Raw genomic sequence first — 24,696 nt, 5'->3', positions numbered from 1 at the left:
AAAAATAGCCAATAAAATAATTGAATTTATGATTTATCTACCTATATCTAATCAGGAAATGAGTTGACGATATTAGACTATTTGAGATGAGTATTATCATCGTTAATCCATTTAACTTAACCGTATCAAGTCACCGATTATACACTCCACCATGTCAACACTCAACTAAGTCCTTACGCAATTGATGCACATATCAGAAACATAAGATAACTCTAATTTAAATTGTTTGTTAGCCAAATCAACCACTTTAAATCGTTGCACCAATCATCAGCATTTTAGTGGCCGCCTAAGCTTTAGATGCTAATGAGTCATATTAAAAATATGTTAGTCAGCCAACATAGGCAGTCTTGGCGCCTATATATCGAATTAGACAATCCTAGGTACCGATTAATCAATAGAATTGCCTAGGCGCCGTAGAAATAATACAGGGTTTCTATAATTTTTTAAATTTGAACTTTTAAATTTAAAGCTCAATTAAAAAAATAAAATGTAACCTTAAGTTTGTGTCCGATGATGACATAGAGTTCGTGTCCGATGAAAAATAAGTAGTTAAAAATTATGTAAAAGAAGAAGTAGAATAAATTTGTGATATTCTATTATTCGTGTAATTTTAAATTTGATATTATTGTGTTTGAGTTATAGAATGTAATTTATTATGTAATTTATATTGATATCATGAAATTTATTTAACGATGTCTAGTCTCCACCTAGACGGCCTAGGTACTAGGCACTAATCTAACGTCCGACTCGCATCTAGCAAATTTAGAACTTTAACACCCATTTTGATAACAATTGGAAACTCAAAACTCCCTTGAACTTAAGTTGCGCTTCCATAAACTTCCAATATCAAGTGAGTTATAATTAAGGTGATCCTTTATCTTGTAATTGGGCGGATAAATTTACTAACTTAAGCTTATACACTCCTCCCTCTTTAACAACCAAGCATATGTAATATTGTAAAACATAATTACGTGCAACCGACCCAAGTATAATAAAGTAAGCGCGCCCTTAGGTAATAGTGTAATGGTACGATATCTTCTTAATTTTTTAAATATTTAAGAATTTAATCTTAATTAGTTTTGATGAATTAATAGATATATTTTTTTAATAGGAAAAACTTGTCTAATTGATCAGAGGATGACAAATTTATTACATTAGGGTATGAGATCAATTTTCGATAAACTATAAATATAATCACTTTTTACTATAGTATTTGTTAAGCTACCCTGACATAAATTCTATTTGTAAAAATTAAGCATGAAAATCCATATAGATAGTTAAACAAAATATAAAATACCCAAAAAAACACAACATTATGAATTTGGATAACATTCTATTTCAATTTATAAGATTAAGTGCCAATTGACTAAAATTTATTACAATCAACTTATATTATAATTCCAACCTTCTTCACGACTTACGCACCAAAAGACGATTCATTCATTCCTAGTATTCATCTTGATCCGTTCTCCAAATAATATGGAGAAGATAAATTAATTTCAACCCTAAAATTTCATATGATAACATCTTATATTTTAATCATCGTACCATCCTTAAATACATGTATGAATCCCAAAGTGTTGAAATAATAATGTTAATGTTCATAGTTTATAGGTGATACTATCCATCTGCATTTCTTTAATTTTTAATTTAAATTTGGTTAATATCATAAAATTTATTAATGAATATTACTAATTCATAATTTAAATTATTTAAATTTATTAATTTGTTTAGGAACATTTAGTGATTATAAATAAAATAATTAATTTTAAAGATAAATTAAGGAATAAATATCTTCGGAGAAAATAAAAATTCTACTATAAATATCAAAAGCCCACTAGTATAAGATAATAAGAACAGAAATCCCTGCCCATTTCAGTATCATGGAATCCTCGTTCTTCTCCTGCTCTTCCTCCCCCGGTCTTCGCTGCGCTCGTCCAGGTACGATTTCCTCCTCCTCCTCCTTTTTGTTGGAATCTGCCGGATCCAGGAAATAGGGCAGCACACAAGATAATCTCTCCCTCTCTCCCATTGCCGCTGGCCATTGGGATAACCCGATTCGATCACCAATTTCAGGTGATCCCACTTTAGGTATTGGTGACTACGCAATGAAGCTACCTGGTGAGGAAATTGGTCTCGATCAGGTGGGGGATGGTCGATCCGGCTCCATCATACTTGTAGCTAAACGCAAAAACACACACATACATGCCTCCACGGGCTAGCTGAGATGGTCAGTGGAGGGTGGTTTGCACATTGAGCACACGGAGTCGAACCTCGGACTGGCAGGGCATAAATCCCTGCACCCTGGAAAACTGGCCCTCAGTCTAGTGATTGTCTTGGGGTGGGGGCGAGCGAATCTCTTTTTGCACAGCTAAAACGCACACACAAAGTTTGCGCGTGATAAAAGAATTAGAAATTAATAGCAACTGTTTACTGCAGAAGAAAACCTTCAAATAATGAAATTTAGGGTTTGTTAGATGATACGAAATGTTACGAATGGTCTTAGGTATGAAAGTGAGGTGGCGGTCAAGTCAAGAGGAGGTGACAGTCAAAGAGTCACTCTCAATAGGACTTGGTTCCTCGCCCAGTGTTAAGACCCTCAGTACAAGGACGACTATCCAAGAGGCCGGTCGGACTAAAGGGGCCTAGTGCTCCTGCCCTGTATTATGGCATACAGTCGTTTGGGTTCAAGAGAGGCTCGACGACCACAAGGCCGGCCGTGAGTAATATTCGGGCAGGTCCAAGGAATCTAGCCTTCCACTCTGAGTGCCTAATATACAGTGGGTCGATCTGATAGCCGGTCAAACATATGAGCCTTTACTGTTCATTCCATCGTCCTCTTGCATATAGGTGGCTGGGCATAGAGTTAACTAGAGTTACAGAGCTCAGTATCTATCTCTGAAGAATCAACATACAAGGTAAACCTTAGAAAAAACTCGATCGAATTTCTAAAGCTCAAGCTATCACTTCAGGGACAAACCTCCAAGTACAAGGTCGATCGGCTGAAAGTACCAATCGGGTCTCTTGGGGCTTAGTTGTCCATTCAGAAGCAAGTATCCCCACATATGATCGGTCAGTCATGAAGTTGTCCGGACCTAGGGGACTTGGTTCTCTATTATTTCATAATCAATCTCCATCATCACACGACATATATCCGAGCAACTCTAAGGGTTGAGCGCCCTACCATACTTAGTACTCTGCTTTTATATATACACCTGGTCGACTAAATATCTGGCCAGGACATCTTTGGGGGACCACATGGTTAGAGTATCATAACAGTCTGTCGGAGAATACCAACTGTTTGTCAGAGAATATTCTTTTATTGTTACATGAGCATTTAATGGAAGCTTCCTCAAAGGTGACTCTACACTTTTTATCAATTGACACATTGGGACAACATATTCCTTCAACTGCTGCATTAATGATGTAAATTACGAAAAGGGTGCACACAAGTAATGGAAGATTCCTTGGACGACGACTGTATGTCTCCCAGGCGGTACATATTCCCTTACTCGACAGCTTCTGACAGCCGACATTGCATCTATCACCTCATGATTGCGGAGGTTATGAGAGGTGTTATATAAAGGGATCCTCTCCTTTGGCTAGGTACGCTTTTTACAACAGTGTCATTTACGCGCAAGCCTTCACTGTTCATCTCTTCGTTTTTTCCGCTCGGTCACTACATTGACTTGAGCGTCGGAGGGCCTTTGCGAGGGACCCCTTCCCTGATTTTTGGGTACTGACTTTTTGTCTGCTCATTTGAGTGTGTGTAGAGAGAATCTTCACTCCCGTTCGCAGCCTTTTCTCTGATTAAAAGTCTTCCTCCAGTCAACATCTAAGCCACCTGTCCAGCGCGCCATCTCTCTAGCTTTCAGACTAGATCATTAGATTAGATTAATAATAAGTTATTTTGTTCTGCTTCGAGCAGTAGATAGCAGGCAGTCCCAGTCTTCAAGGTGCTAAAAAGCTAAAGCAACACTAGATTTCTTTTGATGGCTGGACGATAGTAAAGTTCCAAATTAGTATGTGGATCATGTGAGTTTAGTTATATATATATGGTCTAGGTCTAGGGTACAAGGAGAGAAGATCATTACATATATGATAGGATATTGTTCGATTATGTAGCATCTAACCGTTTATTTATTATTATTATTATTATTATTATTTTATTTTATTTTAATTGCTACTAGGATGATTGTGATTTTGATTCCATTTCAATATTTTCGACTAATCATTATGCTTCTTCAGTAGCCGATCTCATCTAGTGGGATAAGACTTGGTTGTTGTTGTTGTAATCATTATACATCTTCAAGAACAAGCCATTTATTATTATGCAAAACATTTTTTTGGGAGCGATGCACTTTGCTCAAGAAGCCTAATAAAACTGTGATTTTATTTGCTTTTCATTGTTCACTTTGTTTAATTGAATCCCATAAGGATTAAAAACGTTAAGGACTTAAATTTTGAGTCTACAATAATAAAATTTTAGCAAACAGGCCAGCACTGAGGAGATCATTCTTCAAACTATCCTGTGGCTGAATTGCTATTCACCATTAGGTATAAAGTCTTTGCTATTCACCATTCTGTGGCTGAATTGAAGATAAGTTTGCAGCCATCTCTTAGTCAACAAGAGTAAGATAATTGATGAGAATATCATAATAGAATAAAGAGTGAATGGTTGAAATTGAGATATCTTGGGAGTTGTGTTCTTGTCCTCTGCCAGTTAGGCTAGAAAGAAGTTTTTTTACTAGCCAGCCTTTATGGATTAAACTGTTGAGCAATTAGATAACAATTCATACAAAAGTTATTCTAGCATTGATGATAATAATGTGTGAGTTGGCAGAAATAGTTAGACAAAGATACTTTTTTGGGAACGATTAGGTATATCTTTAATTTATCATGAAATGGGAAAAATAGGTTTAGATGTTTGGGCATGCTCAAAGATAATCGATAGTTTCTATGATCACACAAGTTGAATTGGAGATATAAGTGGAGCATTTAGAAACTCTAGCTGGAGTAATAAAATACTAATGTAACTATTTTGAATACTGATAGTGATATAGCTTTTCATAGAGGATAATGGAGTGATAAATTGGAACTAATCTTAAATAGTTGAGGTGATATGCAACTTGATGATCATGATGATGGTGGTGCGGTGATAATGATTGAGCTGGTAAATCATTCAGTGTTAATGTATCCTAGTGTTATAATTGGAATTCAACAATGGTTTGAGTGGCTAATGTAGCAAATAAGCGAACATTTGCGTAAACATTGTCCGATTTAAGAATAGAAAAAAAGATTTGGGCATAAGCTAGGTTAAACTAGTGTTTCTCATATCTGACATAATGTGTGAAAATCAATAAATAGTTGTCACTTTCAAACTGTTGTCTCCAAAGAGAAGAAAATGCTAGTGAGAACTTGCTTCTTTTCCAAACACCTCGTCTTTCTCAATATCTAATATTTTCTGTGAATGAATCACCCCATATTATCTTCATAGTTGTGAACTTCACACCTTTGTGATGAAAAACAAATGTTGCAGAGATCTCAGCAATATAATATTCTTCAACCGATCCTCATCTTCATTTTTTGTCTTGGGTATGAGTGCATACCATGTGAGCTAATTATGGCTCTTACATGCCTTCTGTCATTTCCTAAATCAAAGTGCACCATCAAGATTAAAGTGTATCGATCCTCTTGAAAATTAATTTTTAAGAACTGTTAAAATTGTTTATAAAAATTCTGCAGTCATTATCCAGGAGTTCTCAGTAGTGGGTTCAAATATAAAGCTCGATGTCTTCTCTTGGAACATTGAAGACTATGATTCCAGAAATATATGTCTATGTTGGGAAATCAAATATTAAATGTAAAGCTCAATCAATAAGTAACTCACTTCAAGATCGCTAGTTCTCTTGGTGCTAAATTTGAATTGTTTATTTTTTGCATTTAACACTATTTAGTATTCCTTACTGAAATATATAAGGGCCAACATTTATAAAGTTTTCTTACTAACTTGGGTTTCTTACTAACTTAACAAAATGATATTCTTTCTTCTAGGTTCTGTGATAGTTTATAGAAACCATGTCACGTGTCATCATTTTCACAACTCAACTGGTTTGGCCTCTAGAGGGAACATGAAACTGATTTTAGGTCAAACATCCATCTTTACCCAGAAACAAAAGAATCAGAAGGTATATCCACAATATTCTGTAATTTTTTTAATCTCACTTCAATTAACCTTTTATATCTGTCTTAGGTTCTATTGTATCAAAAGAAAGAAGCTCCAATTCTAGCTGAAAGGTATGATATTTTGAGCAAGTCATTTCAGTACTAGTATTCGATACAGGTGTTTTGACTCAGACTTGGATACTAGTATTCAATGTGAGTGGCGATATAAATGCGACATGATTATTTTTAAAAACTTGTAATTGTGTGATGCAACAACATGAACAACTCAACCCATTGAAAGAGAAAAATGTTATTAATTGAAAAATGATTCAATACAAGAGATCCTAAGCCCTTTTATATGTCAACAATGAGATTAATTCTATGTAAAAATATGTCTTGGTTACCCAAAAAAAATTCCAACACATTCTCCAAATAAATTTAAATATTTTTTTAAAAAATTAATTAATTCAACTAAATTTTCTAAACTAAACTCAACTGTCTTAATATGACTATTTGAAATATCAATTATCCACTTGGAGTAAGTGCTTGATAAGAACATGGAGGGGATCCCATAGGTCATCCGAGTTGGTATGTGGTGGGATGCTTGCCACATGAGGTCGCGGGGTCGAAACTCGGGGTAGTCGGGGCGTAAATCCCCGGTCCCTGTGCAACTCACCCCACCTGCCACATGCTCGCTCAGGATGCTATGATTTACCTCCCTCGTGATGGCCTTGGGTCGGGTGCGGCGGGGGCGCTGGGGGCGAGCGATTTCGCCTTTTGCCACATTGATAAGAACATGGAGGGACCCCGCGGGTCATCTGAGTTAGTATGTGGCGGGTGTTGCCACAATGAGGTCGCAAGGTCGATCCTCGGGGCAGCTGGGGAATAAATCTCCTATCCCCGTATTACACCCTGTCCGTCACATGCTCGCTCGGATGCTGCGATTTACCTCCCTCGTGATGGCCTTGGGTCGGGTACGGCGGGAGCGCTGGGGGCGAGCGTTCCGCCTTTTTTTGCCACAATTGATAAGACCATGGAGGTCCCCTCGGATGGGTTTAGTGGCTAGCGCATGAGGTGTTGCCACCATGAGGTCTGGGGTTCGAATCTCGGCAAAGTCGAGGTAAATGTCTCTCTTATGTGCTAGTCACTATTCCTAAGGCTAGTAGTCACCCGTGATTTACCTCCTCTGTGTTGGCCCTGGGACGGGTTGGCGGAGGCGCTGGGGGCGAGCGTATTCGCCTTTTGCTACCTTAATAAGACCATGGAGGTCCCCTTGGGATGGTCTAGTGGCTAGCGCATGAGGTATTACCATCATGATGTCTGGGGTTCGAATCTCGGCATAGCCGAAGTAAATGCCTCCCTTATGTGCTAGTCATTATTCTAAAGGCTAGTAGTCGCCCGTGATTTACCTCCTCCTTGTTGGCCTTGGGATCGGTTGGCGGGGGCGCTGGGGGCGAGCGTATTCGCCTTTTACCACCTTGATAAGAGCATGGATTGCCCCCTCGGGGCGGTGCGGTGGTTGAGGCATGAGGTGTTGCCACATGAGGTCTTGGGGTCAAAACTTGGCGCGTCCGAGCATACCTTCCCTCGTGCCTTGGCCACTTGCACTAATGACTAGTAGCCACCCGTGATTTACCTCCTCTGTGTTGGCCTAGGGACAGGTTGACGGGGGCGTTGGGGGCGAGTGAATCGCCTTTTGCCACTTGATAAGAGCATGGAGTCCCCCATGCCTTGGTCACTGCACCAATAGCTAGTAGCTACTCGTGATTTACCTCCTCCGCGTTGGCTAGGGATGGGTTGGCTGGGGTGCTTGGGCGAGCGAATCACCTTTTGCTACATTGATAAGAGCATGAAGATGGTAGATAAAGTGTTCAATTATCTATGCCAATCATTGCAGTTCAAATTTCACCTTTTTGGTTATGTTTCTATATATTTATAATTTACTTTCTTTTATGTCAAGTGTGAGGGTTGCACATTAGGTTGCCAGCTAGCCAACTTGGACTTTCAGACAAATATTCGATGAATGAATCTATCAAACTATTATGATAATATTAGGATGTTCTCCGAAAGGAACTTGTTACAAGGTCTAACTATAACATCTCGGCAAGGACCGCTACTTTTCCATAAGAACTTGGATATAATACTAAATATACAAGAGTTCTCACACCATAGGTTGAGTAAAAACAAATATTATAGGAAAACTAATTGTCTAATATTTGACATATAAAATTTAAGAACGTTCACTAATAAAGCAATCGAGGTAGTGGATATGATGATTAGGAGAAGAATTAATATTTTGTGGGTACAAGAAACAAAATGGGTAGGAGAGAATATAAAGATGATAGAGAATTTGAGTTTTAAGTTATGGTACACGAGGAGTAAAACAAAAAATGAAGTTGGTATTGTTGTCAATAGTTCGCTAAAAGATTAAGTAGTAGGAGTAGTTAGAAAGGGGGATAGAATTATAACTTTTAAAATAGTGGTGGCAAAAGAAACTATTAATGTAATTAGATGAACACACTAAATCTAGATTTTGGGACGACTTAGATGAGGTATTACAAAACATTCCACAAATCGAAATGATTTTAATAGGAGGAGATTTAAATGCGCATGTAAGAGTAAAAAATGACGAATATGATAGACTGCATGGAGGTTATGGGTTTAGAGCAAGAAATGAAGAAGGAAAAACTATATTAAATTTTGCGATATCATATGACCTTATACTAGCTAATACGTTTTTTTAAGAAAAGAGAAGAACACTTGGTCACATTTAAAAGTAAGAATAATAAATCGAAAATTCTTTCTTAGGGTTACGAAGAAGGATAAAAAGATTTGTAAAGATTACAAGCTTATCTAGAAAGCTTAACTACCTAACATAGGTTAGTAGGGCTAGATATATGCCTCAAACATAATATCAATAGGTAGTGCTAGATATACGCTTCAAACATAATATCAATAGAAGAAAAATATGCACGACTCTTAGAATTAAGTGGTGGAAGTTAAAAGATGGGAAGTAAAATATATTTAAAGAGAGGGTAGGAGTACAAGTATTAGAAGAAATATACAGCGACTTGAATAGGACATGGAATAAGATAGTATCAAAATTAAAAATAGCAACCAAGAGTGTACTCGGTGAGTCAAAGGGGCATGCACTGCCAAGTAAAGAATCTTGGTGGTGGAATGAGAAAGTATATAAAAAAGTGAAGGAAAAACAAATAGCGTATAAGGTATTATATACTTGTAAGAACGAGGGAAACATAAAAAAATAAAATAGCCAATAAAGAGACTAATAATGAAACTTTTAAATGTTTATATTGAAAATTGGATACAAAAGAAGGGGAAAGAGACATTTACAGAATAGCTAAAGCGAGAGAGAGTAAGACCAGAGATTTTATCCAAATAATATGTATTAAAGATGAATATAATAGGGTGCTAATAAATGATGAGGAAAGAAAAGAGCAGTATGAGAGGTATTTCTATCAATTTTTTAATAAAGGTTTAGATGACCAACTTACCTTAGGTAATTTAAGTTGGACATATGAGTATAGAAATTTAAATTTTTATAATTCAAACTTCAAAAGTAGAATAAGCTTTAAATGTGATACAAAATGGGAAAAAAATTAGACCAGGTGATATTTCGATAGAGGTATGAAAGTGCCTAGGGAGAGAAGCTATTTAATGACTTACGAAGTTATTCAACTTAATATTGAAAACTAAAAAAATATTTGATAAGTAGAGGGTAAGTACTTTAGTTTCTTTATATAAGAATAAAAGAGAAGTACAAAATTATGCAAACTATAGGGGTCTTAAACTAATGAGCCATACATGAAACTTTGAGAAAGAGTAATAAAAAAAAGACTAAGGAGACAACAGTGACAAAAAAACAATTTAAATTTATGCCTAGAAGATCGATAATAGAAGCTATACATCATTTCACGCAACTGATTGAAAAGTATCAGGAACAAAAGCAAGACTTACATATGATATTTGTTGACCTAGAAAAAATTTATGATAAAGTCCAAGGAAATATATGGAGAATTCTAGAAAAGAGAAGTGTTAGCATAACATATATTAAACTATTAAGGATACATATAGGGATGTAATGATAAGAGTGAAAACTTTATGCGGATTAACTGAAACGTTTCTTATAAAGATAGGGTTATATCAAGATCGGTTCTAAGTCCCTATTTTTTTATACTAATTATGGACGAATTCATTAGACACATCCAAAATATAGTACTACGGTGCATGTTGTTTGCAAATGATATTATTTTGGTAGATAAAATTAGTGAATAAGTAAATGCTAAACTGCGTAAAACACTAAAAGTTAAAGGTTTTAGACTTAGTAGAGTAAAAACAGAATATATGAAATTTAAGTTTAGTAATATTAGATGCAATGAGATAATTGTTAAAATAAAAGATAACGAGTTGTTGTAATTGAGAGTTTTACGTATTTGGGATCATTTTTGTAAAAGGATAGAGGGATTGAGAGATGTCTTACGTAAAATACAAGCGAGATGGTTGAAATAAAGGAGAGCGTCAAGTATTCTTTGTAATAGTAGAGTACCTCTGAGATTTAAAGGAAAGATTTACAAAACGGCGGTTAGACCTGCTATATTATATGGAGTTGAATGTTGGGTTATGATTTGAGCACATAAGAAGAAGATGAGAGTTGCAGAGATGAGGATGTTAAAGTGGATGTACGGATATACAAGGATGGACAGGATAAGAAATGAAAATATTAGAGAGTAAGTCGGGGTTGCATCTAGGAAAAACTCTGAGAGATACGTTTAAGATGGTACGAATATGTACTTAGACGACTAATAAATACTCCAGTTAGGTGATATGAAACTATGACAAATGTGGATATCCAATCAGGAAGAGGAAGATAAAAAAAAACTTGGTTAACAACAATAAAACAAGATAAAATTTATTTAAATATAAATGATGATATAGTTGGTGATAGAGTCCAATGACATAGAAGGATCCGTATAGCCGATTCCACCCAGTGGGATAAAGCTTGGCGGTGATTGTTGTTCTTTTTTTTTATGTCAAGTGTGTATAAATAATTTACTTTCTTTTGTGTCAAATGCACTTTGTTTTTTAAAGATTAACTCTCTGCCATTGCTATATTTGACATAAAGTTGCTATTTCTTTAGTAAGTTTGGATTGTCACTATACAATGGAAGTAAAGGCAAGGATATTAATTCTTCTACAAGAAGATCCCTTACAATTTGACTGTTGCTTTTGTTGACACCAGCAGGTCCATTGAAAAGGTATATGAATCCTTGGCCGAAAGACTTAGTTCATCTCTTGGAAAGGTTCAAGGGCTAAATTCAAAGTAGGTTATTTATTCTTGTGTTATTAATCAATTATTGCTTGGTGTTAATTCAGTTTGTTGAATGACTGTACGATATACACACAGTTTTGCTGTATATCAAATAGGTCTTAGTCCATACAAATCAAGCCTAGAATTTTGACATTGTGATAAATTTTGTACGATCTTTTGTTCTGCTGACAAATCGATGCATGAATTTCAATCTTGCAAGAAACCTGTTTCATTTTCGATTTTCGCCTTAACTTGCCTTAGGAAGTGATTTCATTGAAATTTGCTTACCCAAGCAACATGAGGCAGGGTTTGAGTGCCTGAAAATTGAAATCACCATATTACTTCTGGAACTACCACCAAGATTCCTCATTTAATAACACCAGCAATATTTGGTAATTCAGATTTGATTCATTATGCTATCTAGGATTTTGTCTGGACCTCATAAAGTTAAATATGACTATTGACAATAATTATTTTGGGAAAAATCTCGATATATGTAATCACTAAACAGCAAGCATAATTGTGCTAAAAAAAATGTGATGAGTGCTAAGAACCAATATAGTGTTGGTTATTGTAAAAAATTAGTTGAATTTTCATTAATCATAATGATCAGCATGATGCACAACAAATCTAAAGGTATTATTTTACCAACAAAGGAATCAACTGCTGCTCCATCTCAGTTAGTGACCTTGATTTCTTGGGTGACATAATGTAACAAGTAACAAATTGATTGATTGTGGTTATTATTGAAATGGAGAAAGATTAATGCCTCCGGGTAGTGCGTTCTACCTATGTTTATTAATCATTAATGTAAAATTACAATTAGATCCTTAGTATTAGTATTATATGGTATTTAGATTTAGGTTCTTAAATCTATAACATTCATCCTTGTACTAATTTTAAAATATTATTGAAACTTTGAGCTTGCAAATATATTCAATTCTAGGACTTTTTAAGGATTGCTAATTAATCATTAGAGTTATGAAACAAGTTGACAATTTTATTTGACTGCACTTGCTCTCTAACGAAGTAGTAATTAATATCTATGTTTTTTGTTCCCTCCTGAAACACCAGATTAGTTATATGCATGGTAGCTTACAACAATTTGATTCTTGCACTACTAAGAGATTAGATTAGCTTCTAGTTGAACATAGTCACCCTATATAAATTGTTAATTTTGGGGACAATATTGAATTATAATATGCTCCCATAAACCTTATAAAATTGTAATGTGATAATCAAGTTATTTGATCCCAAAGAGTGTACATGTTGCTAAGTCCATTATCTTCTGCTTTTGTACTTGACTCAACTATGACAAATACTTGCTTTTCTAAGAGGATAAATTACTTCCTATAAGAGCATCATAATTTGATATGGACAATTTATTCAAGGAAGAGTGTATCAAATCAACATTAGTGTACCTAATAATTAGAATATAATCTATATTATGAAACAAGAGACCTTTCCTTGAATCATTCTTAAGTTACTGTAGAATTTGAATCATTCTTAAAGTACCATAAATTTCTGAAGGCTGTCTCTCCTTGAGCAGAAAATCTTTGAGATGGCTCCATATGGTCAGCGATAGTACCATAAAAGAAGAAATTCTTAATTCCAATGTGATGAAGAACCTAATATTATTAGACAACTTTAAGGTGAGAATAAGTTAAATTGAAATAATGCTGGTCATTGGTCATGAGAGAAAAGGTGTCAAAGATCAACACTAAGCGGATGAGATTATAACTAACTTGAATTCATCTTTGGATTGCTTTGAAGCATACCAAGACATGTCTTGGCATAGTATGGTACCAAAACTGTTTCATTCTTCTTGGAATTGAAACTTTGACACAAATGATACTTTAAACCTTGGCTAGTTTATCTCACATAAAATATTTGGTTTGCATAGCACAAATCTTTCTAGGTCATATGCAAAGAATCAGAATCTTAAGGTGCTGTTGACATATGTATATTGCTTCAAATTTCATGCTGTAAGTTTCATTTTATTCTTTTTATATTTCACATTCACTATTTAGTTGCATTATGAATTTATACAAGTAAAATTTTCTTGGTTCCAATTGGAGTTCCAAATTGTCACACCTAGTCAAGGCTGCAAGAGTTGTTGGGAAAGGAATTATCATTATACTTTCATAATTGCATTCAAGGTTGTACTGAATTTCCTTTATAACTTCTCACGTTGTAGGTATATTGTTGGTTTAGCTGGTCCTCCTGGTGCTGGTAAGACCACTCTGGCCTCAGAAGTAGCTTGCCGCTTAAACAAACTTTGGTCCAAGAGTGTTGAAATATGTGAGGCTTCACCTCATGAAGTTGCTGTTGTTCTTCCTATGGATGGATTTCATCTCTATCGCTCCCAGCTGGATGCTATGGACGTAAGGTTTTGTGTGTTTGATCCAAATTTTTGTTTCTTTCTGGTGTTATTGCATAGAAAATTTTAACATTAAAATGATTTATTTATTGCGCTGGTAGAATCCTAAGGAAGCGCATGCACGAAGAGGAGGTTAGGTATCCAATTTTTAAAAATCAATTTCAAAGTTCTGATTACTGAAACATTGACCTTGAATTTGATACAAATAAGCACCATGGACATTCAACCCAGAGCTGCTTTTTAAATGCCTTCATGCTTTACGGAAGGAGGTACTTATGCACCCTTATTCTTGTATCACAACACTCTAAAGTTAACCAATATGCTCCTTTAAAATAAATGTAGTACCCCTGTGTGATTCATTAGATAGGGTCCGTTGTAGCTAAACATATAGTTTTGTGATGCTTTACATGAATATTTTGAAGATGTAGAATGAATTTTCAGGGACAAACATATGCTCCTTCATTTGATCATGGAGTTGGTGATCCGGTAGAAGACGATGTATTCGTAAGACCCGAGTAAGCAGTAGTATACACTTGAACTATTGGGTATCATTTTGTTAAAGCAAACCACTGAAAGCGTGTTACATAATAGACATGGCATAACTATCTGATTTGTTCTATGAGGAGTGTTTCTTTGATTTACTAGGTAGTGATAATTCTCCTGAATCATTGTTGAACATTTGAGTTTCTTGTTCACCTTGATTACCCTGCTTATTTCCCTGTGCATTGGCACTATGTTAAGTAATAAAACTTGTCTATCACACACATGATATATATTTAGCTGTTTTTTGGTACATGTAAGAATGGGATGTCAGTATAACCTGTATTTTCTCAACATTTGATTTTGGTTTCACAGACACAAAATAGTGATCGTTGAAGGGAATTACTTATTCTTGGAAGAAGGAATGTGGCAGGATATTTGTTCCATATTTGATGAGAAATGGTATGCTTGTCCAGAAAAGCTGTGAAATGGATGGATTTCACATGCATATTAATTGCATAAATAAGTTGATGAATCAGTTATTTCAATTTGTGATTTTCTTGTTTCTCACATAATGCTGAAGCTAATTTTGTTGGAGACACTTCAAATTGGAACCACGGATGCAGATATCAGAACAACAGAACACATGTCTTTTAAGAGGACATACATAGAAGAGAATTCTTTTGAGATTAAACTTAATTATTACTTAAGCAAACATTATATAGTCAGTTCTTGTTGAATATAATTATTTATTTTCCTTTGCTGCTGATGCTGCAAATAAGCATATAATATTCCTCTCTCTTGAAAGGCTTTCTTGCTTGTCCTGTAGCATGAAATCAGAAAAGCTTCAATTTTTTTTGGAGGCAACGTGATTCACAATCTTAACATGGGGTGCTACAAGCATATTGATAATATGAAGGAAATTGATTATGAAGTGATGCACTTTTGAATGGAACTATTGTGTGAGTTCAAAGTTGGATGATAATTTTAATGAATGCAGGCGGGGAATTCCTAGAAGTGGGATCGAGAGAATAAAACTATTTTGAGATAAAACTTGCTTGATTATTGGTATTTAAAATTTAAAGAATACCTATATATGCCCTTGTAATAAAATTTGACCTATCGTAAAATAACTCTTTCTAATTCCTTGGTTCATGGGATCTTGAATTGATGTTAGAATTAATTATGATTCTTTGAAATATAATTAAAATCCATATAATAATAATAATACAATTCTTTACTGCTTATGGAGCCACACTGGAAATAAACATATACCATTTTTTTATTCAGCTAACTTCTCTGATAGATGGACCTAGAACTTCCATTTACTTCCTATATCAGCAAAAGCATTGCTTAAATGTAAAGTCTATCTTTGAACAACCACGGTCACAGCACAACCTTAGCCTTGTTATTATACTAGCTAAATTCTTTGTTGAATAACTTCAAAATAAGCTTACTGACATGATTCTTTTTTCTGCAAGGTTTATTGACATTGACATTGATGTATCTATGAAACGGGTCCTTAAAAGGCATATCTCTACAGGTTAGTTATTTGGATGAATTCATTCTTTATTCAGTGATAGTGATACATATCTTTCATGTTTGCTTATATTTTGTCCAGGAAAAGAGCCAGATGTTGCTAAATGGCGGGTAAGAATATAGTTCTTCAGATATTGTTTTTAATCTTTTCATCTAGTTTGTTGATTGAAAACTTGAGGAGCTTGTGAAAGCAATTTAAGGGGCAAGAACAGACCCATCTTCTTTTTAGATGCATGACCATATGACACTTAAGCAACTTAAATTAGCTAGAGAGATGTTGGTGCCGATTCTCAATTTTTATGCAGGATGTACTGAGGAGATAAAAAAAAAATTCAATGCAATAAAAATAGTTTGAATAATTTGAACTTATTAGTGATATTGTTGCATAAATCTCTATAGAGGTCTGAGATTCATGCAGTCATTTTAAATACTTGGGACAAATACAGCTTAATGATGATGTAACTAAGAGGCTGGCTTTTATAGTCTTCTCATCAATCCAGCTCTTTATAGATCTTTACATGAGAAATTGGTATCCATTCCTCTTCTCATTTGAAATCTTTGTACCTGATGTTCGAAATAAGTCTGTGAGTGCGAACAGGTTGTTAAAAGATTTTTTAGATGATGCAGGTAAAATTATCTTTTAATTCTAAGGGTCCATAAGTGGATGATAAGTTTACTTTGAGATGAACAATAATGGGAATAGAATTTAATATGTGATCTGAGTTTAGTCATAAATTTGAAGGCAACAACATTTCATGAGAGAGGAGGAAAGAGATAACGTGGAGAGAGAGAGAGAGAGAGAGAGAGAGAGAGAGAGAGAGGAGGTATAAATAATCCCTTAATTCTTAAAAACTCCACTCACTCAATCAAATATGATTAAACCGAACTATCCCAAATGTAAATTTGATTGAGCCTTAAAGTGTCCAAATTGAGTCCCAATAGAACCCACCTTGAACTCACATGATTCTAACCACCATATTTACTTGATGAGCTCCACCTAAACCTATACCAACTTCAGTTCGACCCTAAAACTCAAAATAGTGGTTCAGTTCACCTTAATTAGTTGTTTAAATATGTGCAAAATTAATTCAAAATGTGACAATTTTAAATACACAATTTAGGATCTAATAGAGGGTGAGGTAAGAAGCAAATTTAGATATTTTTAAGAGAAGATAATGACAAAAGTGCAGTGCATGTGGGTAATAGAGAGGTCAGTTGAAGTTAAAACTTAGGTGAACCAAGTGACACAAGAAAACTTTCAAGCTACAAGGAGATGATGTCAAATTGCACATCTCTCAGCAAGGTGTACTGCATTTTGCTTTTATTATATAATGGATTTCTATGCTCATGATTATCTATTAGTTGATAAAGGTATAACTTGATGGCAAAATGGTTTATTAGACCCGTGTTCAAGATGGCTTTTGTTTGATGATTTATCGATATCCCATTTTGTAAACTAGACCCAGCAGCGTACAAGATCATACCTGTAACTTCACAAGGCAAGGTTGGTTTAATATAATGCCCAGTTTACTTTAAGGTTGTCATTGATACATTGAAAAAGGTAACAGTGGGTGTTTAGTTCAAATCCATTGACAATATTTGTACCCCCCACAAGAAGAAAACAAACTGTTGTCCTAAGCAAACTAAATAGTTGGTGTGCCATTTAGATTGGATAAATTGTGATGCAGTTCAAATATTTAATTAGTTTGTAGCAACTATTCTAATCTTGTTGCTTTCATCAGCTTTATATGATGTTTTGCATAATCTTGTCGATATTGTCTACCTATCAACTACCACCGCCAACAATTTTATGAACATTTGTCTCTATTTGCTGTCATTGACCTTTCCATCTTCTTATTCTGTTTAAATCAGATTGAGTATAATGATCGGCCAAATGCAGAGCTCATAATGCGATCAAAGAAAAATGCAGATCTTATAATAAGGTCAGTGGATTTCTGATGCAAGTTTTTTTTATGTATTTATCACAATAAAATAAACCAAATATGATAGGAATTTCTGTCAAAATTTCCTGTGTGTTGATTGCATTTATCTGTAATCATAAATTTGTGTTAAGTTTTTTTTTCCCCTTTTTTTCCTACATATATATTTTTATGTATATATATTAATATATACAATCTCCAGAAATGCTAGTGTTAAGTTTTTTTTTCCCATTTTTTTCCTACATATATACAATAATTTTGTATTTTTGAATTTATTTTGGTGGTTGATGATAATTTTTGTATGGTGGCTAGATATTTAGATTATAAAAAAAAAAAAGTCTTTGATATGTACCTTCACGAAAGTTGTATAAAAATTTTACTTGACCTTTACTTTGTTTACATGATTATGTCCCTCGTAGTAGGAAGGTGTCAGTGCATAGAAGCAGCCCCGGTTCTTCGACTCAGAGGAGGCTCAGGGTGAAAAAAAAAATCTAAAATAATTTTTTAATAATATACATTTCATTTAAACGATTTCTTCTGACATTTCTATTTGTAAAATCGTCTATAATATTATCAGTTTCAAAATTTTTCAAAATATTTTTCTTAATACATTTTTCATTTATTTATCATTTTACAAATTGCAACATAAAAGGATAAAAGTAAAAGATAATATCAAAATATTCTGAAATATGAATTTGGGTCTAACTATCCAAGATCTCAATTACATGTCTAAAAAGATAAAAGTAAAAGATAATATTAAAAAATTTTGAAATATGAATTTGGACTCAATTATCCAAGACTCCAATTGTATGCTTATAATACATAATATTAAAAAAAAAAAATTAGGCCATCTCAAATTCTAGGCCCAGAGTCATTGGCCAGCGCCACCTTTTTCTAGGGCCGGCCTGCATAGAAGAAAGAGAGAATGCTCTACTTATTACATTTTCGAATAATTTAATCTTTTGACTTAAATTGTCAATCAAAATAAGACTTTTAAATAAATCAGGAACTAATTTCTACCTTTTTTTCTCAACAAACTTTAATTTAAAATTTTATTGATTTTAAACCTTTTAGAATTTTATTACTCTCGTAATATTATATTCAAAATTTTAATAACAAACTTTTAATTAATTTTAATTTTCTCCTCCAAATGTCAATTACACAACTTAACTTTTAATTTAGTAATTAAATTCTTCAATTTAATTAAATAAAGTAATTCTTAATCAATTCCAATTATATTTTATTAATTTATTAAAATAATTAACTATTAATCATATGATAATAAATTAAGACAATTGGAGTCATTTCTAACCTTTCCAAGTCATCTAGCTTCAATTCGAGATACTAGACAATTTCTATAGTCGTTCCAAAACAAGCATTCAACATTTCGTGAAGTTAACCACAAAATGATCGAATTGTTTCATCGAATAAACTCATGCAAATGACTAAACATTCATATTTCTTATTACACACATCTCGTTACACATGAATATTTGCTATTACAAGTTAAATAACGATACCAGTGGTTCACTTGTATACGGTCATATTCAATCGGAAATATATACAATCATGTATACTTTGAAAATTTGGTTCGATAGCCAATTAACATCTAAGAAAACTTTAGGTTATGCTTGGGTTAATTAATCAGAGAAGGAAAAGTGGGTTGAAACATTTGCATTAAGAGGACATTACACAATGTCGATAGTAAATTTATCGAACTAGTATTAGCTCCTCATTAAGGATTCCTTAAGTGCAAGAATGAAATTAGATACTTGACATTATCATCTTACAAAACTAGCTAATGACTTAGGGCACCTGCAATGAGACATTTATAGCATGAGATTTATGTTATAAACTCTCCATTATAAACTCCATCCCCATTATATGGGTGGAGTTTAAAATTTTTTTTATAAATCCGTTCCAAAATAGAGACTGAGTTTATATATATATATATATATATATATATATATATATATATATATATATATATAGACAGCAAGGGCCAGTAAGGCCACAACCCTATTTAATGTTTTTTTTTAATTTTTAGTTTATTTATATTTTTGTTAAACATTTGTTTATTTTTATAGAATTATTATTTTTTTACATTTATTAAATGTATAAAATTTAAAATACTAATATAATTATAAATATTAAATTAAAATATTAATTAATATTATATATAGTAAATGAAATTATAAATAAAGATAAGTGAAAAATATAAATAAAAAAAATAAATTGACAGTGGAGTCATAAAAAAATTTGCTGGAGAGATTTATGATAATAGAGAGATTTTTAAAAGGAGTGATGTTTTTAATTTTTGATATGGTAGTGATGTAGCTAAAGTCCAGATAGGGTATCTGGCAAGAAGATCTGGTGGATTAAGAGATCAAAGATAAGTAAATCTACAATAGTAAGTGAGGTAAGCACTGGTGGAGGAAAGTGATTTAGTGAGGACGAGCTCCAGTGGGATTGTAGACGTTAGTTCAAGTTAAATTCATTTTGGAAGTCTAAATTGAGACCATGACTAGATCTTGGTCTTGGTAAGACAAGATCTAATTAATAATATTGTCTTATTTCTATTATGTTAACCATGTTTTGTAGTGTGCATTTGTTATTTGGACTAATGAGTTTTGCATGAGCTAAAATACATAACTCAGTCTCGGATGAACAGTACTTAAGGCGCCTGAGAATTGCGGGAAGGTGCCTCAAAGCTCAGTGGAAGCACTCTAGACATGACAGAGGCGCCCTTGCGCAGATAAACTTTAGGAATAGAAAGTTTGCTGAGCGAAGATGCCTTGGAGCCCATTGGAGGTGCCTCATAGCGCATTGGAGATGCCAAAGAGCCATTGGAGGTGCCTTTGTACGGATAAAAATCGAATTTTGCGGATCGAATAAGCGCTATTAGAGGTGCCCTGAAGCTTTGGAGGCGCCTCCAACACTGTTTAAAAGGAGGATAGCGGCAACACTTGACATACATCTCCTACACAACTCCTTGAATGTTCTGCTGCTACGTTCTAGCGCTGCTGCTGTTCTACTACTCGTTTACGTTCAAACATTGCCAGCAGACCAACATCAACACCTGAGCTTCCACACTTCGATGTCATTGTGTTGGATAATGATTTAATTTTTAAGTCCTTTACATTATTGCTTAAAGGAAGTGTAGGGTGTTACACGTTCTACATATTTTGTATTTGTTTCAAATTTAGTGGATTATCTGTCGATCGATCCAAAGGACTTAGGTCTTAGAGTAGGAGTCGTCGAATACTCTGAACCAAGTAAATCAATTGCGTTCTATTTTTCACTTTCATATTTAGTTTTATTTCGTTGCGCACTTAATTTTGAAAAGTCGAAAAAGACTTATTTTTAAATACACGTGATTCACCTCTCTCTCTCTCTCTCTATATATATATATATTATTTTTGAGCAAAAAATATTTTTCTCAAAATTGATGCAACACCATTAGAGCCATTTTTTACATTTATTTCCGGTTCTGAAAATTACTTCTTATATATATATATCTCTTGCAAGTATATCAAGGTTCATCAAGAAGGACAAAGCATCTACGATCCACCACTATACGATCAAGAATATTTCAATTACTGGAGATGAGCAATGGAATGATTCTTAGGAAGTGTAAATTTTGATAATTTATTGATATTGAAAAAATCTTCTTGGGACTCAGAGTTCGAATAAAAAGGTAACTAAGTTAATTTGTAATATTTTGCCTAACAGTATTATATGTAAATTAGAAAAATATAAGAATACATACGAGCTTTGGACCAATTGATTAAGTTTTAAGAGGAGCCATTGAAGCTAGAGGATCAAATCAGAGTCGAATTAAGACACAAGTCTGAACCAATAGAAAAGTCAACAGAATTAAGGGAAGTGCTTATGGTTAGCATATCTAATTATGTAAATGTCCGTATGCATGATAAATTAGAAATGGCTAATGACTTCTTGTAGTAAATTTAATATTTTGTATGACAAATCAATTTTGAAAATTTTGAATAATTCTCAAAATCTAATTAATAATTATAAAAATTCAATTAATAAATCAGAAAAATAAAATTATTAATTTTGAAAAATTTATTAATTCTAAGAATTTAATTAATTTAGAAAATTCTAAAAATTCAGATTTAATTAACTCAACAAATTTAAATTTAAATAAATTAAATGATCAAAATTTTTAAAATTCAAAAATAAATATTAATTTAATTAATTCAAATATTAAGATAAATTCAAAGTTAAAACTTAAAAATGACAAGATATAGATCTAAATAAAATTAATATATTTCTTGATAAAATATTTAATTAGATGATTTAGTTAAAATCAATTTAGAAATTCTATCCAAAATAAAATTTTAAAATTCAATTAAGATAATTATCTAAACAATGATAATTTAATAAATTTGAAATTAAAAATTAATAAAAATCTAAATACTAAAGATAACATCTTAAACAAAGATAATTTAATAAATTTAAAATTAAAAACCAATAAAAATTTAAATACTAAAGAAAATATTTTAAATAAAGATAATTCAAAATTAAGAATTAATAAAAATTTAAATATTAAAAATAATATTTCCAATAAAGATAACTTAACAAATTCAACCAATTTAAAATAAAAAAAATAAATCTAATGTACATTTTTTTTTAAAAAAAAGAGATAATCTAACCAACTTAATTAATTCAAAATTAAAAACTTGAACACTTAATTAAACTTAATGAAATCTAAATTTAATTTAATTAAACTTAATTAAACTTAAAATAAATATTGAGTTATGAAAGCTTACTAACCAAAGTAAGTAGGATAAAATTAATATTATGTACCTAAAAATGAAGTTGATTATATAAATACAAAATAAAAAATTTATGATTCAGTGAGAGTCTCCAAATTAGTCGTTACCTTAAAAACATATCAACCTGTTTTGGTAATTAAGATTAGATTTGAAAAAAGATAACTTAACTCTTGTCTAATATAGTATTAAGGTGGGGTGACATGATAGTACATTAGGTAAGTTTGGTCTAGAAAGTAAAGTAGGGTAATGTGTACCCTACTTGGTCTACCTAACTAAGTGAAACTAACTAAATCTATCTCATCACATTTTAGACTAGTTAGATCAAGATTTTTTAATAGGAAGGTTAAATGTAATTTTTTTTAAATTTTTTTTTGTCTAAAAGTGATTTTTGTTCTAATACTCAAGAAGACCCTATATCTCACCACAGTTAGAAAACTAATTTTTAAAATGTATATTTAATTAATTGATGACTAAACTTAAATTTAACATAAGGTTGAACTATCTTCAAAATAAAAAATAAACTAATTCATCTCACAAAATTATAAAATTACGTACCTTAAGTTGAAAATTTAGACTAGGTGAAATAATAAAATATTAAAACTTTAAAATAAAATTTAATTAAAGTCAAATTTTAATTAATATTCAATTAAACTTAATTTAAACTAATTAAGCTTAAGTAAAACTTTAATTTCAAACATAAATTAAAAAAATTGATTAAATTTAAATAAACTTTGACGAAAATAAAAGGCTTTAATAAAACTGAAATTAAAAATTATTTAAAACATTAATTAAAATTAATTTAAAATTATTCTAAGAACTTAATTAAAATTAATTTAAAATTTAAAATTATTTTAAAACCAAATTAAATTTAATTTAAAATATTGTAAAAATATTTTAAAAATTATTTCAAAAATCTTTTAAAAAAACAACTTAACTAAAATCCAAATTGAATTAAAACTAAACCTAAATTAAAACCCTATGTCTCACCACAGTCAGAAAACTACTTTTTGAAATGTATATTTAATTAATTGATGACTAAACTTAAATTTAACATAAGGTTGAACTATCTTCAAAATAAAAAATAAACTAATTCATCTCACAAAATTATAAAATTACCTTAAGTTGAAAATTTAGACTGGGTGAGATAATAAAAGATTAAAACTTTAAAATAAAATTTAATTAAAGTCAAATTTTAATTAATATTCAATTAAACTTAATTTAAACTAATTAAGCTTAAGTAAAACTTTAATTTCAAACATAAATTAAAAAAATTGATTAAATTTAAATAAACTTTGACGAAAATAAAAGGCTTTAATAAAACTGAAATTTAAAATTATTTTAAAACATTAATTAAAATTAATTTAAAATTATTCTAAAAACTTAATTAAAATTAATTTAAAATCTAAAATTATTTAAAAACCAAATTAAAATTAATTTAAGATCTTGTAAAAGTCTTTTAAAAATTATTTTAAAAATCTTTAAAAAAAAACAACTTAACTCAAATCCAAATTGAATTAAAATTAAACCTAAATTAAAACCCTATTTAAAACTGAAATTAAAATTAAATATAAATTAAAAACTCAAAATCAAAAACTGAAATTCAAAATAAAAAACTTAAACCAAAATTCATAAACTTAAAACATAGACTGAATTAAATTTAATAATTAATTAATCAATCTTAATTCAAATAAAAAATGTAAAATTTAATTAATTAAATACGAATTATTCAATTCAAATTAATCAATTTAATAATTCAAAACATAAATCAATTAACTTAATCTTAATTAAATTAATAATTAATCATTATTAATTAATCTGAAGTTATCAATCAATATAATTAATCCTAAATTAACTAATCAAATTAATTTTTATTTATTAATCAATAATTAACTCAATTAATTTTAACTTAACTAATTCGAAATAATTTACATTTAAATTCTAACATAAATAATTCAAAATAAATTCTTTTAATTTTAATGCAATTAATTAACAAGAATCCTTAGATAAAATTAACTTGAAAAATCTGATTTAATCCGAAATCAAAATTCAACCTTAGCTAAATCA

General features: G+C 31.7%; 1 protein-coding gene across 3 annotated transcripts; it reads left to right on the top strand.

The window, feature by feature from the left end:
* The first annotated feature begins 1,854 nt into the window (after positions 1-1,854).
* LOC122042944 (putative uridine kinase C227.14) lies at positions 1,855-18,428 on the top strand. Of its 3 annotated transcripts, none has more exons than XM_042603345.1 (13): positions 1,855-1,941; positions 6,055-6,188; positions 6,254-6,297; positions 11,429-11,506; positions 13,692-13,878; positions 13,976-14,006; positions 14,085-14,143; positions 14,316-14,389; positions 14,730-14,816; positions 15,836-15,897; positions 15,976-16,004; positions 17,766-17,836; positions 18,253-18,428. In XM_042603345.1, the coding sequence occupies exons 1-13, from the start codon at positions 1,884-1,886 to the stop codon at positions 18,326-18,328; spliced, it is 990 nt and encodes a 329-aa protein (XP_042459279.1). In that variant the 5' UTR covers positions 1,855-1,883; the 3' UTR covers positions 18,329-18,428. The 3 variants fall into 3 exon arrangements, with proteins under 3 accessions (XP_042459279.1, XP_042459277.1, XP_042459280.1); XM_042603343.1 differs by having other exon boundaries at positions 11,426-11,506; XM_042603346.1 differs by lacking the exon at positions 18,253-18,428 and having other exon boundaries at positions 11,426-11,506; positions 17,766-17,975.
* Positions 18,429-24,696: the final 6,268 nt, after the last annotated feature.

This window comes from Zingiber officinale, chromosome 2A, assembly GCF_018446385.1.
Source record: "Zingiber officinale cultivar Zhangliang chromosome 2A, Zo_v1.1, whole genome shotgun sequence".
NCBI classification, from domain to species: Eukaryota; Viridiplantae; Streptophyta; class Magnoliopsida; order Zingiberales; family Zingiberaceae; genus Zingiber; species Zingiber officinale.
Note: the sequence above shows the minus strand (reverse complement) of the source record. Positions and strands in the feature narration are given on the sequence as shown.

Coding starts and splice junctions, on each gene's coding strand:
- LOC122042944 (XM_042603343.1), top strand. CDS start 1,884: ATGGAATCCTCGTTCTTCTCCTGCTCTTCCTCCCCCGGTCTTCGCTGC. Junction 6,298..11,425: donor GCTCCAATTCTAGCTGAAAG/GTATGATATTTT, acceptor TGTTGACACCAG/CAGGTCCATTGAAAAGGTAT. Junction 14,144..14,315: donor TTCATGCTTTACGGAAGGAG/GTACTTATGCAC, acceptor ATGAATTTTCAG/GGACAAACATATGCTCCTTC.